The sequence below is a fragment of the Strongylocentrotus purpuratus genome, unplaced genomic scaffold (genome assembly GCF_000002235.5).
Source record: "Strongylocentrotus purpuratus isolate Spur 01 unplaced genomic scaffold, Spur_5.0 spur5_scaffold_2, whole genome shotgun sequence".
In the NCBI taxonomy this organism is placed as follows: domain Eukaryota; kingdom Metazoa; phylum Echinodermata; class Echinoidea; order Camarodonta; family Strongylocentrotidae; genus Strongylocentrotus; species Strongylocentrotus purpuratus.
Window position 1 is genome coordinate 38,078,805 of NW_022145605.1, and position 15,313 is coordinate 38,094,117.

Below are 15,313 nucleotides of genomic sequence, written 5' to 3' on the forward strand. Positions count from 1 at the left end.
TTAATGTTAATTTGATAATTTTGATTTTGATTTTAATTGTTTTTAAAGCAAAACTTGACGAGGAGCTGGAATGCCGTTACGGCAATACAGAACTTTCTCATCGCAGAGGTGTTCTTTCAGAATGCTGGGAGAGGGGGAATTTGCGAAGCGCTCACCTGTGCCGAAGTAGAAGCTGCAAGAGTCATTGATGATAAACTTGTCATAAAGGTATCAAAGCTTTCATAAAGGTTGTTAAAGACATCATGACAGAATCGGTTTCAAGACAAGAAATGGCGGCTCATAGTTTGACAGGGTTACCTCCAATGCCAATGGGCAGGAGAAGGAGGCATGCCCTCAGATCAATCCCACCAAAATGGAGGAAATATTCAGTAAGTTGTATGCGTCGGGATGGCCATTATATACAGTTTCTAACTGGAATAAATTAGGACCTGCCAGTTTATTTGGCATCCATCCTGTGATACATCATGAGTATCTAGAAGGAAACTTTGCTGTTTAAAGAAGCCACAATGCCTTTTCTAAAGTTGCCTGTGACCAGACAATCAAGCAGACGGCCAACCAACCGGGATAACAAAACAAAGGGTGGGATGGTAGGCTTCAGTTCTAGCAAAAGAGCTGTCAACCGATGGATCTGGTCTCACCATGCAAGAGGGTCTATCACACATGAATGTGGAGCCATGGATGGAAGACCGGAGACGAATGAAACGAGATAGAGATGATGACGAGAAGATCGTGGAAACAGTGAAAAACATGATGAACCTCTTCGAATATGAGCAAGATGAATGTTAATTTCCATTTATTATTTCCAGTTTTTGTGAACACCTCCGAAAGGTCAAGAAATTCAAGCCCAAAACAATTGATAAGTACTTCACAGCAATGAGGAAAGCTTGTGAAATGCTCCACATTGAGAAGGAAGATAGGAAGGACCTTAACTTGGATATTGAGCATGTCACAAGAATGGAGAAACTGATAAATCACATTGGCACATCCCTAAAGCCAAGGGTTAAGAGAAGGGAGAGTGAAATCCAAGATAAAATAAGAGGTTGCGTAACCATTTATAATCTTCAGTATCATGCAGCCTCATTACATTTCAAAATTCAAATTGAGGGGTAAACCCTTCTTCCTGAAAAGAAGAGGGAAGTCATGCCGGCGGATTCATGAAAATGGCCTGTTCTTGCAATATAGTAATTTAAAAACCACTTGACGAATCAACTTCACATGTGGTACATATAATGCATATTTGAGTGAGAAATCTGATTCTGGTCATTCGGTGAAAGGGCAAATGTCATAGATAGAATTCATAAATGAAATGGCTCCTTTTTGATCAATGCATTTGGTAAAGATGGATATTCATATCCAATATTGGCAGAAGTTGGTTCAGAATTATGTTTGTCATACATTTAGTCTCATACTATTAATACAAGTTCACATTTATTTCATTTATAAGTCATTGGTGTGAGGGGAGCATAAAAACATTGGACCTCTGATAGAATGCAAAGGATTAATTATGAATTTTTTTTTCTTCTCCAGATGAAGGTTAATGGAGACCACATGGTCAAGATTGTTGGCTTTCAACGTTCCCCCCGAGGTGTATCTCATATTGAGAATGCGGGTTCCTTTGAAGAGCTTGCAAGAAAATGTGCGGGGAAAAAGAGGAAGGCATTAAAGGGCATGAAAAAGAGGATGAACAAGACGGAACAAGAAAAGAGCAAGAAGGCATATAATCTTGTTTATGACATTATTGACCAAATGTAGGGGTTTCATGCCATAGACTAGAAATGCAAGACGAACAGACTGGGACCCTCGGACCAATGACTTCTTTGATAGATATGAGGTATATTTAAGATTTGCTGGGGCTGCCTCGTCTAGCGAGGAAGGAGAGGAGAAGGTACAGGAGGTGGATAGTGCCTCCCAATACAGCCAATGCCTAAAATACATTGGCACATTATCTGGAGGAATGGAAAACCTCTTCAAGGATAGGAACGGGGTGTACAGGTGTGTAAAATATTTACTGTACAGTATTAAAACATGTACATGTACCATATTGGTTTCCTATTTTCAATTCATAAAGTGAACAAGTATTGTTTCGGACACCTCCCCTATATCACCTGATTATCAATATTTCCAGCTGTTGTTAATTTTTCATATTCAATTCAATTCTTATTCGTCAATGGGTATCAAGAAAAAACTATAAAGAGAAATGATTTTGTTTCATGTCCTCTAATGACAATATCATTTTTATTTTGGAGTCATAAACATTATTGAAATAATTCATTCAGAAGTCATGGCCTCTTTCATATCAATTCAGTAAGAAAGACATCCATTTTAACCCAAATTTCCTCTTTGTTTTCCTCCACTCATTAATGTATTATTATTTTTTTTTTTTTATTTATTTATTTATTTATTTATTTATTTTTTTTTTTTTGGGGGGGGGGGGGGGGTCCAAGAGAAGATTTATTTGCATCTTGAATATTTTGCAATAATTGTGTAAAATATGTTAAATATTAACCTGATTGATTATGAAGTGTCAAGTGCTAAGAATTTTTGTTGATGATCATCAACACGATATGAGATATGGGCTTCGTATTAAATGAATTTCAGAAAGGGGGTGACAAGATCAAAGCATGCACTACAAAGCATATGTGTCCTTTGTAAAAATGAAAAGACTATCACCTGCAGAGTATCCAGAAAGTAAAAAAGAAGGGCTGATCAAATGCTCAACCATAGAAGCAGCAAATTTACTGCAGGCAGCCTAAGGCAACTTCTCCAAATCCAAGATTAGGAGTAGGACTGTGTGGCAATCAATGTCTAATATCATGCCTCCTGTTACAAGGATTTTACTCGTTATCTAAGCAAGCCATCAATCGCTTAAGCCATTACCACAGAAGACTCGAAGTACTCTGAAGCATACACTATATTTTGCTCTACTATCAAAACCAAAATAATTGATAACAAGGAAATATGCAGGGTGACCAGACTCAATCAGATGTCTATTAAGCAGGTGAAGGAAACTCATGATATTGATGCCAGTACATACCTACAAAACAGGCAACTTGAAGTCATGCTTCATGAAAACCTTTCCCAAGTTGTGCTTTCTTCAACCACACATGCAGAGTCAAGGTCATCTTGTGTATGTGAATGACATATCTAGAGAAGTGTTGGTGGAGGATAGGAAGTTGCTTCATGAAGAAATGCTTACACTGCAAAAACCAGGGTGTTAAATATTCAACACCAGCATGGAATAGAAAAATATCAACACCCTTGGTGTTCATTTCATGTCCGATTGGCGAAAAATAACACCAACGGTGTGAAAATATTCAATTACAGGCTGATGGTGTCATATTTGGTGTTATAAAATCGCACATGCGCATAAGCTAGAGAATTCGACGAAAATCATTGGACGAAAGTTGTCATATGATCCGATATGCGCCTCTGCAGCTGCGCGCGCACAGCTAGACGAGAGCATGTGGCTAGAGAATTTCACTGGCACTGACTTGAAGTCTTGATTCTGGAGTAGTAATTCTTCAAATTAGGCCTAGATTCTAGATGTGAAGTGATCGAAGTGCATGCAACCATGCCATTAAGCGTCAGGGTCTGTTCAGCGGATCGAAGTATTAGAAAATACCTGCCTATAGATCCAGAAGACACAGTAGGATTCTTTGAACTCAGTAAGTGTACATGGTTCTTGTTTGTTATAAACTTTTATAGATCTAGCCTATAGTATTACGTGTTCGTCAGCTGGCGCTAGCCGCGCCTGTCGTTGGGTAGCCCAGGCCTAGAGGTCTAGGCCTACTATGCCTTGGCTGTCCGGCCGGGTTGGGTATCCGGTCAGCATGATGCCATTTAATATTTTATGGATTTCTGAAAAATTATCATTGATAAATACTCCAAAGGGCAAACATTCATGATAGATCTAGGTCTATATATTGTTATTTAATACATATTTGTTTCAAAATGTAAAGGAAAAATCAGTAGATCTAGACCTAGTCTAGGGCCTAATCCTGGGTTTTTGCAAAAATATCAGGTCTAGGCTAGATCTAGATCTAGATCTAGAAGTCTAGACTAGATCTAGACTCTAGATTTCTAGGCCTAACAGTTAGATCTAGAGTTCTAACGTTAGATCTGCATTGACATTAGGCCTAGATATCTAGATCTAGTAGATCTAACGTTAGATCTAGACTAGATCTAGAAATCTACCCCATTCATGTAATAAAAAAAATGCAAAAATAATAAACATGGAAATTCAATCTCTAGATCTAGATCTAGATCTAGACTATTTGTAGCGCACACAACAGTCCAAACTCCACCCCCGGTTGAGCTTGATGTCCCATTTAACAGTTTTAGGGTGTATTATAAAATGGCTCTAGATCTAGCCTAGTATTTTAAGCATCGTGATTGGTCAATACGCGTCACATGGCATTGACAAATTTTTGATGCAAGCACGATTTTGCAGAAATGAGTGCAGAAAAAGCGCAGTAAAAAGTTATATTGCACGGTGCGTACGCGTGACCATGGGGATCCAGTGCGCGCGCGTACGCGTAGTACGCTCCCTCGAGTGCATTGTAGGCTATAGGCTACGCGTAGCTAATATTGTACGCTCCAAGATCCACCATGATCCCCAGCGCAGCGTACGCGTTAGCTCTAGCTAGAGCGGGGTATTATTAGAAAGCAAATTTTTGTTTTACTTTTGCCTTGGATTTAGACCCGTTTTGACTTTTGGATTTTATAATGAAGCCAGGAATTTCAGCTGTCTGATGTAGACTCGTCTCTAGACACCCTATGCATTTTATTTTTAATCAAACAATGAATCCTGTAGACTTTTTGGTAAGCCTGCAAGGTCTTAGACCCTCATTTTATTTCTAGAACCAACATAACTCTAGATCTAGATCGAACTCTCGTATACTTAAGATCTAAACTTTTGTTTGTTGCTGTTTGTGTCGCTATTTTATAAAACAAATAACGCACTTGACCCTGTTGTGCGAAACGTAAATGCAGTGTTCGCTCGGTTTCTTCAGATGGTTCGCACTGTCAACTCGCCGCAAGCGGCTTGTTGCACAGAGCGGCACCAATATAAAGAAACCTCGCGCGTACTGCATTCACCGCTATTGCACTCTGGGACGTGCGTTATTTGTATACTATAGCACAGTTGGGCTTGTAGCAGCAGTTTTTGCAGCATTCGTTTATTATGACTGAGCCATCAATCTGTAAGAAACTGAAAAGTGCACTGTGATATTTATTCTCATTTATTTAATCTCTCCTACAGTCAGAAGAAAATTCCACATAAGGGATGGGGAAGATCTCGTACTTGTGGATGAACAAGAAGGGTTTGGTATAGACGATGACGTACTAGGAGATGTGGTGACCAGCAATCCCACAGTCAGCCTCATGGTGCTAAAAGAAGATGAAGAATGGTCTGGTAAGTTTTGGATAAAGTGCATTATAATACAAAATTGCAAATCCCTGCTAAATGTGATATCATCAGTAGCGGATTCAGGATTTTAAAATAGAGTTAGAGGGGTGCAAAGAGCATATTAAAAATAAAGAGGGGGCGCAGATCACAATTTAACCTTAGTAATGTGTATGTTCACGAGGTAATTCTCAAAATATAGAGGGGGCACATGCCGGGTGCGCCCCCTGCTGGATCCGCCACTGATCATTGTATGTGCATGCATGTTAAAATGAGTCAGCGTTCGTCTGGTAGCAGGTACAGTGTAGGCTTGTATGCTGTATAGAGTCTAGGGAATTAACATTTTGCTTTTCATAAGCAATAAATGAATGTGCAGTTCAAATTACAGGCACAGGTCTCAAAACTTGGTGGAGGAAAAAAAAACCTACCCTTTTTTGATGACGTAACCTTGCCACAAGAGCCGTGATTTGTGGGCGGTCAATGATCTAAATTCGAAGTCTAAAGATTATAAAAATTACAGATTCTTACAAATTGAATTTTTTAACAATGCAAACTTGCATTTAAAAAAAAAATGTCTTTAATTTAAATTGTGACCCCACCGAACAAATTTGAGGAGGGGACTGTGAAACGGGCGCCATACTTGTGTGTTTCTGTGCGTGTCTGTGTATGATCTTTGACCTTTTGCTTCAAAATCCTACAAAAGGCCACTCCTATGCCATTTCTCATCTGATTTTGATTCTGTTTGCTTTGTGTGATAGCACGAGGTGAGGGCTATTGGACCCATAGAAACCAATAAGTTTAATGGTTTCAATAGGGAAAGGGAAATAAAGGACCCATAGAAACCAGCAGAAAGGTTATATTGCTCCAATAGAAATCCAACACATACTTCTGTTGGTCCATTAGAAATCCATCAGAAAATTTTTGCTGATCCAATAATAGGAATCCAACAATTTCTTTCTGTTAGTCTTATACTTATAGAAAACCATCATGAAAGAATTCTGTTGGATTATATTGGACAGACCTATTGGTTTCATTGGGAACAGTCCAATGGAAAAGTAATTGAACATTTCTAAATGCTAGTATTATAATTCACTTAGACATGAATGAATGCATCAATTAACAAATTGTCCATTAAAAAATGCTCAAGTATTATAAAATTAACAAATGTGTCAGACCAATATAACTTAGCTGGTTTCTGATGGTTTTAGACTAATAGAAATTTATATGCAGTTGGACCTCCCTTATCCAGTCTCCTTTATCCAGATCACTTGAGAATTTGCCTATTTTACTCAAATAATTAGCGGAACCAACAAAGATTTCAAGCATACTCGTAATATCGCAAACTATTTGGGTTACTTATATACATTATTCCCAACATTGTTATTACACATTCAATTCAATTTTTCATGATCAGAAACATGCATTCATTCAAACTCGGCAACTGCATGTTTTGAATATAGGATTCCCTTATGCATGTTAGTGCTGATCCCAAGTGTGGGGATAAAGGAGGCCCAACTGTATTCAATTCTACCAAAGTTTAAGATGCCAGTATTCATTGTTTTTTAACAGTGCTCATGGCTTTATATCTTTTTTTCTTTATTAAAGGTTCAGATGTACATAGCATCACAAGTGCAGACACTATCAAGGTGGATACCAGCTCCTCTTCCCTGAGTAGCTCAGAATCTGATTCAAGTTTTTGCTCCAGTAGAAAGAGGCCACGATTAAATGCCCTCAGTGAATCAGGTGCAATCACTGACAACTCTTGTGAGGTAAGGTTAAGAAAAAATTGTTTGCTTCATTTCAATCTCAGCTATCATAATCAACATAATATAAGGGACTCATCACCTATACGGATTTCATATTATTTAAAATTGAAAATGATATTGGGAGAAAAAAAATACATCTAGTGTAGTTAGAACTAACATTGTAAATTAATATTTCCTGTAGTAAGGTTTTTGTAATGGTATAGGTTAACATTAGGCAACTAATTTGATTTCTTTTTTGGTACATCTAAGCTGACGACTCCTGTAAGATATTGGCCATCTTTTTTGCTTCGTCATCTGTCATAAGTTTTCCATAAACTTTTACAGTTTCATTTTCTTCCAATGGGTGGTATGATTTCAAACAAATGATATTATGTCTAGAGGTTTAAATTGAATTGCCAAATTTTATGAAATGTTTTAGAAATGGGAAAGAGAAATGAGGTAAATAATCATCGAATAATACATCTCATGATCTGGTTCCATATAGACCTCTGAGGGTATCAAGGAAAAGGACTAATATCAAAATTAAAAAGTTGAAGATGAGATGCATCGATTGTTACATAACCTTTATTGTAGTGTTCATGATGATCCCAAACATAGAATAGTTTCCTGCTGTATTGTTTGTGGATATGAAAGTAATGAACACTGTTCAGGGCACTTTAGACGGTCTCCCCATGGCATTGGGCTTGCATGTCTATATTAAGTAGAAGGAACTCGCATTACAATAAACACAAATTTACCTGTAGCCTCATGTGTCCCCTCGTGTGTGTGTATGTGCGTGTGTGCATATGTGTGTTTGGGGTGTTTGTGGGAGTGTGTATTTAACAATATTTAAACTATTTCAAGCTCTATAAATAAATATATTATTATTTAGAATTTATGATTATTGGCCATATATCAATTTTAATATCATAATGTACCTATATAAATTCATAGTCATTCATAAAATTTCGTGCCCTTAGAAAGGTCAGTATGAATTAAAGTGCCTGAAAGTGCATTATAAACTCAATATGTTTATTTATGACTTAATGGGATGATTTACCTGTTTGCAGTTTGTACAAGAAATTTTGCGGCACAGAGGTGATGCCATTCTCCGAGAGTATGAATTGACTGGAGCACTTCAAGATAAAACTAGACGGCAGATGATTAACCTTTTGGTAGCCCACATGCAAGAACACTATGGGTAAGTGCCAGCAAATTTTCTTTTATGATTGTGTAAATGCACATAATAATTATCAGGTACTACCAATTATGTGAAAAGAAACTGAGGTAACATGGTCAACTTTAAAGGAATTTGTTGTCTCTTCAAAATCATTTTTCAAAATATTCATTTTTTATGCCTCCGCCACCGTCAGGTGGTGCCGGAGGCATTATGTTTTCGGGGTTGTCCGTCCGTCCTTCCGTCCGTGCGTCCGTGTGTCCGTCCGTGCGTCCGTCCGTCGGAAACTTGTTACCACGATAACTTCAGAACTACTGGACGGATTTTTACCAAACTTGACACAAGTATTTATATACATGTGAGGATGAACTGATTAGATTTGGGGTTTAGGGGGTCAAAGGGCAAAGGTCACAGGGCCAAACAAAAATTGTAAAAAATTACCCGAAAAAAGCTCGATATTGCTATAACTTCAGACAAATTGAACTAATTTCTTTCAAACCTAGCTCAATTATGTATTAGCATGGGAGGAAGAAGATTTTGGGTTCACGGGGTCAAAGTTCATAGTGCCCAAAATTTGTAAAATCACCCAAAATGTTTCGGATTTCCAATGGCATGGAACAAGCAATAATATCTTTCTGATCGCATGATGGCAGAGGCTTAAATTTTGACCGTGCGTGGTCGAAGATTCATCTAGTTTTAAATGTGATTTGCACATGATGGTTATCAGGTATTACCAGTCTTGTGAGTGACATTTTTGGGTCATTACGTTAAAATAGATTAATGCCGTAGATGTTAGCGGCCTCATCGTCATGAGGCCTCACTTTATAAATGTATTATGAACTAACCATGTGATATTTTGAGATTTTAAAGTAATAAAAAAATACTAAACTATAGCAAATTATATGATGCAGACGAGACCACTAGGGGTATGCTACTTGTTATCAACATACTAAGTTCTGTTTTAATAGAGCCAGTCATGAGTCCATATGACTGTAATTCTCATACAGGAGATGTGCTTTCTTATTTCACAGCAAACATCCAAAAGCAGCTATGAAAACCAAATATGCCATGGGGATAGTGAATCTGTTTCCAAGACTCAAGGATCCGTTTACTAGCACAGGTCATGTAAGTATTATAATCTGGGCCCATATTCAAATAAATACTTTGACTAAGTAAGTTTTTTTACTAAGTATTTTGGCTAAGGTATTTACTTATTTTGTATTCAATTCAGTTCTTAGCATTTTACTTTAGTAAGTCAAAATTTAAGTAAAATACTTATTGAGAGGCATTGTGACATCACGATTTTGTGACCAAATGATGCGCAATCAACACATTGCACCAAAAATGCGCTACTTCATAATTCTCCGCAGCTGAGAGTGACTGCGCACATACATGTAAGCCTTCATCTACCAGTTAAATTTGTAAATGCTTTGGCTTAAGTCTCCTCTAGAGGTGTCTTAAATTTAAAGTAAAATACTTAGCCAAATTTATGAATTGAATACCAAAATCTGCAAAGTATTTTATCCGAGCAAAAATCTAAGAAAAAATATTTATTTTTCTGACTGAAGTATTTAATTGAATATGGGCCCTGCATGGTCCTCTCTGATAAGAAGGTATTGCATTCCATTAATCAAAAGAAAACTTATGATACTCTGATAAGATAAAAATACCCTCAAAATCTCTCTAAATTATATTCTGAGAAGAATTTTTTTTTTTAAATTTTATCTTGTGTAGGTCACACTCCACCATCTTTGGCACAATATCCAATAAGAAATGTATGATACCATTCTACTCTCCTTCACAACCACTCAAAACTCTTTTTTTCTTGAAGTGGGGCAGAGTGATGGCTGCTTCCTTGTATCAAAGTCAAGATGCTTGCATTATATGACACTAATGCTACTTTGCTAAAATTTCTTTGAAAACTACAATTTCTCATCACATCATTTTGTGCATCATTTCAAGGTTAATATTATCAACAAAAAGCTTATACATACATTTTCAACCACGCGGTCAAAGATTCATCTCGTTCTTTCACTTTAGGAAGCTTATTTTGATGCAAGAAGTAACACGGGATTCCTGGCTGCTAGAATAAAAAATGTTAACCGCACAACAGAGGAGAAGACATCCAACCCATTACCCAAGCCATCAAGCAGAGATGGTGGTCCTGGGAAGGTCCGAGAAGGTGACCAAGAATCTGCTCCAGGCTGCACCTATGATGAAGACCTCAACTGGTTACGACACTGTCCAACATTAGAACGTGATTCTACCCTGGTTGTTGAAAAGATGAAATCCACTTTTCCTGTTAGACAGCATATGGTCAGGGACGGACGCTCCGCATCGGATATTTTGGAACAGTTTCCTTTTGAAACTGTTCCAGGTTTGGTAAGTGTTACAAAAAAATTTACTCCTAATTCTTGATTTAGCCTCTCAGGCCTAAGGCAACAAAATTATGTGTATGGGAATTAAAGCATCAGAATTATTACTTGGCACTGAGGCATCAAATTCATATTTCTCTGTTTTATTATATATGTTTGAGATTTTGAAAATATCAGTCCGAAGATTCTGCCAGTTTTATCCTTCAATCTGTATCTGTATTTACCGCATGTGACTGTCTGTTGGTGAACAATCACCATTACTGGTTGTCATGTACCTTTGGACAGTGAGCATCAACATGAGTGATATCTAGCAAATCTAATCTATTTCAAAGGTCCAGCAAGTTTCATTCATGTATGGATTTTGTGTAGAGAGACCTTCAAAAGTACTTCTTAGTGGTTGCTATTCAGATAAATATTTGAAGAATCCCCTTTTCCTGGATCTGGGGTGTGTATATATGGGGGTCTGAGCTTTGACGGTACCTTATTATATTGCTGATTTAGTCTAACTGGGGTATCTGTACTGTAAAATTATGCATAGTTTATTTTTTCTCTCTTTTCCCCGTTTTCCTTTTACATGTATTCTTGCAGATTGAGGTAGATTTTCGGAAACTTTTTCCTGAAAATCACTCGCGTTTCCTGACCAAATGGCCCGAGTTGAAGCCCAAGGTTGTTACACTTGCAAGACAACTTCTGAAGCAGAAAGGAAACTTGACAGTGATGGAGCTTCTGTCATCTTATGACAGTTCTGATCAAAATAAAGAAGGTATTTTTGCACATTCCCTTGAATGCACCCTCCGATGTCATAAAGGGTGGAATTCTTGATGGTGGTTTATTTGAGACCATGGATAAACCATTGATAGGTTAGTTTAAATTTGAGCATATATGTGCTTCACACAAGCATGTTCATTGGACAAGTTTTAGAATACATGCAAATCTAATCCAATCCATGGTTTTGAACCAAGTTTAGACCTTGGTCTTAAACCACCATTGAGAATTCCACCAAAGAGCTTGCAGTCTCATTAAAAATGTATATTAAGGGACAAGTATGCTGAAATCACAAAAAATGACCCATCCCAATTAAAACAATTCCCCCCCCCCCCCTTTTTTTTGTCAACTCCTCCAACAAATTATATTTATCTGGAAGGCTGGGATACAGTAGGGTTATTGGGCATCTCAAATAATGTGGACTCTTGTTGCAATGAGAATTACAAAAAATTACATTACATGCCCACTTGGCAAAGTTATTTGTAGTTGGAACATGCTCTCCATAATTCTTTTATTATATTAATTATATAATTATGAAGAAGAAATTTATATAATTATGAAGAAAAAAGTTTGTTGCATGGCCCATTGTGGAATCTTTATAAGGATTATCACATTGCCAATCATTACTTTTGAAATAGAATGAGCTTCTGTTTTGAAACAAAGCATCATGTTTATATGTTCACTTTGTTATTTTTCTTCCTCAGATATGATATGCATGGCTTATTATCTTATAATATGAACTTGAATCGACCCCACAGGACCCTGCATTTACATATTAGCAGCTTGCTTGTGTTTACTCTGTCTTTATTTGAAGATAAATGCTTTAGAATTCAGAAAATCATGATATTTTTGTTTTTCTTCATTAGTTAACTTTGAAAAATATGGTGGCCCATAGGGGACATATTTGATAAATTGTTAATTGCAACATTTGATTCCAGTATTGATGCAATTTTTGTGATTTAATCATGAAAAGGATGTCAAATTGGGTAGAAGCATGTTAAATTCAGTAGAACAAGAAAAAAATTGTAAAAAAAAAAACATGAACTTATGCTACTAAAGAGTTTGTTATATATGTGTCAACAGAGAACAATCTAGGTTAGGTGCTTTGCCATGAATGTTGCCTTCTCCCATGCATAAATATCCCGTTTATTATTTTCCTATTGATTTCTTTTTTCCCATCCCCCTTTGTATAAATTCTCATAAGAAAGAAGAAGAAGGCGTTGCTATAAGTGTCAGTAAAATTTCTCCAAGGGTGCCAAGCTGGCATCAATTGGATTTTTGGTTTAGTACCCCTAAACTGCATTAACAGCCACTTGCATGCTTTGGCTATAATATTGATAAGTCCTCGACTATATACTTATTTCTTATAATAGTTTCTTGTTACAGGCTATTTTGATTCAAATTTTAGCAGGTCAGTTTGTAATTATTTTGGTACATTTAACTTCTATTTTTCACCTTGATCAACATGTAAGCCTGTTTAATAATAACCATTTTCATTTTGTAATGCACAGGATGGAATTCCAGCACATCTGCTATCCTCCTCCTCTTGTGCCTATTGCCTCCTGCAAGCCAAGGGAAGTCCAAAGCTGCGTCAGCAAAAGTGTCCATTTCTTCAGCTCTCTCGAGGGTTATTCAATTTCAGAAGGTATTTAGCTTTTCATTACGAAAGAGAACTGTAAATATTAAGTACCGGTAATACCCTGTCACATAAAACACATTCTTGCTGCATTAAAAAAAAAGTTTCAGAAAGCATCGTGATGTGTGTTCAAAGAGAACAATTATATTGGTTTATGATCTCTTACATGAAGAGGCTTAGACTGATTTGGACAGAGAAGGTGCTCGAGAAATTTAGGCCTATTCAAAAACTTCACCCGCCTTGAAATTGGTCGGAGTAAAATAAACTAGAACAGTAGACATCAAGATTTGCAAACAAATACTAGGAACATGTTGTGTATGAAAACATAGTAACAACTTGTGTGATATATCAGGCATGTTGCCTTTGATTTTCACAGCCCTACATGGAGAATCAATAAATGAAAAGGAATATTTCATGCCACAAATTTGCTGCAAGTTAATAATAGTGCAGAAATTGCAGTATCTTTATTTTTCGTACTCCTTTTGTGGAAGTTGAAATGTCTTGACCACATTAGAAAGACCCTTTTTAATCATATACATAAAACAAGCTTTGAAAGTACTTGCATTTTTACCCCTCTACAGGGTAAGAAAAATTGTATTTCATTACAAAAAATATCATCTGATATTTTGATGTTATATCATTTGATGGACCAATTCCAATTCTTTTCTTTGATGTAAATTTGATTTGGTTTTATGTCCTACATTATTGTCCAATAACCCTTTTGTAAAAACACAATTTCCCCCAGTACTACATGTAAGGCTGTCTTTTAAAAATGTTGATCGAAATATGTTGTTCATTGAAATGCGTTGAGTATTGAAATGCGTTGAGTGCTAGTTACATTCTATACAAATAATTTGTTTTCAACACAGACAGGAGGGAGTATTCAAGCATTCCTCGACAACACAAAAGAGACCAAGAGTCAACCGTTCCTTCTGGCAATTGGCAATTCCAAGGCCCGAATCACCAACTACATGATCATTGTGGATCACAAGGCCATTCCATGTTCGGCACGCACGGTCGAAGCAGCAGTAGATTTACTCTTCAAGACCCACTTTGTCTTTGGCCTGCAGTACTGCTTGTCTCTGCGGCAGTTCTGGACTTTTGTCCAGACTGCCATTTTTGAAATCGATATCGGAGTGTCCCGGGAAACACCAAGAGTACGTGAAATTAGATCGAAATTGTTAGCACCATGATTTGCTTCAAATGCCACAAACAGTTTGCAATACCCAAATTGGTTCAACATTTGAGATTGAAACATGGAGTTATTGAAGATGGTAAAGAAGTATTGACCTGTGGGCAGGGAGCTTGTGCGAGAACATTTCATACTTTTCGAGGATTTCGGGGACATTTGCAGACTCACCTTAAAACCGATTTTCCAGATAATAAAGAGCAGTCTAATGAAAATGATAAAGTGAGTGACTTTCCTGAAAAAGTCTTGAAAGTCTTCAAGAATACAATATTAATAATGATGAGATTGTTGAAGATCAGGATGTATATGAAGATGACATTTTATCTGTAGATACCTTGAACAGGCAGTGTGTAAATGTAATTTCAAAATTTTCAGCAAATAGTGCAAACTCTGGAAAAGTTGTAAATGATGTAGTAGAAACAACCAGTGCGATTGTAGGTGATGTAGTAAAAAGTGCATCGGCAGCCGTTACAGCTGCTTTCTTAAAACATAAGCTGCCTATAGAATCCGAGGCTTATAAGGAGATTCAAACACATTTTGCTATGCTTGAAAAGCCCTTTGAAAATTTGAATTCAGAATATAAGCGGACAAAGTATTGTGAATCAATTGGACTTGTTGAACCACAAGAAATCAAGTTATAGGCATCCGATATGATAGTCGTCTCAATAAAAGAACTAAGCAGTATGAACAGATTGCTATTGAAGATACATTTGTTTACGTTCCCATTTTAGATTCTTTGAAGCAGCTTTTAAGCAATAAAGATATATTGCATTTTGCTACTCATGACCATAAGAGCACAGATGGTGTAATGAGAGATTATTGTGATGGTTCACAATTTGAGAAAACCCCTCTTTTCCATGAAGATGAGAATGCCCTCCAAATTCACTGTTTTTATGATGATTTCGAGACTGTGAACCCCATTGGTTCAAAAACAAAAATTCACAAGATAGGTGCTTTATATTTCATTTTGAAAAATCTGCCACCAAAGTATAATTCCAATCTTTCCAATATCAATCTTATAG

General features: G+C 36.8%; 1 protein-coding gene across 1 annotated transcript; it reads left to right on the top strand.

The window, feature by feature from the left end:
- Positions 1 to 3,197: 3,197 nt before the first annotated feature.
- LOC115926858 lies at positions 3,198 to 14,923 on the top strand. The gene is made up of 9 exons (XM_030992359.1): positions 3,198 to 3,665; positions 5,261 to 5,413; positions 7,010 to 7,173; positions 8,220 to 8,350; positions 9,358 to 9,451; positions 10,367 to 10,708; positions 11,290 to 11,464; positions 12,978 to 13,111; positions 13,972 to 14,923. Exons 1-9 carry the CDS (start codon positions 3,572 to 3,574, stop codon positions 14,293 to 14,295), a joined length of 1,611 nt encoding a protein of 536 aa, XP_030848219.1. The 5' UTR covers positions 3,198 to 3,571; the 3' UTR covers positions 14,296 to 14,923.
- Positions 14,924 to 15,313: the final 390 nt, after the last annotated feature.

Excerpts from the sequence above, each read along its gene's own strand:
- LOC115926858 (XM_030992359.1), top strand. The coding sequence starts at position 3,572 with ATGCCATTAAGCGTCAGGGTCTGTTCAGCGGATCGAAGTATTAGAAAA. Across the intron at positions 7,174-8,219 it reads TCACTGACAACTCTTGTGAG|TTTGTACAAGAAATTTTGCG; the intron begins GTAAGGTTAAGA and ends ACCTGTTTGCAG. Across the intron at positions 11,465-12,977 it reads TTCTGATCAAAATAAAGAAG|GATGGAATTCCAGCACATCT; the intron begins GTATTTTTGCAC and ends TGTAATGCACAG.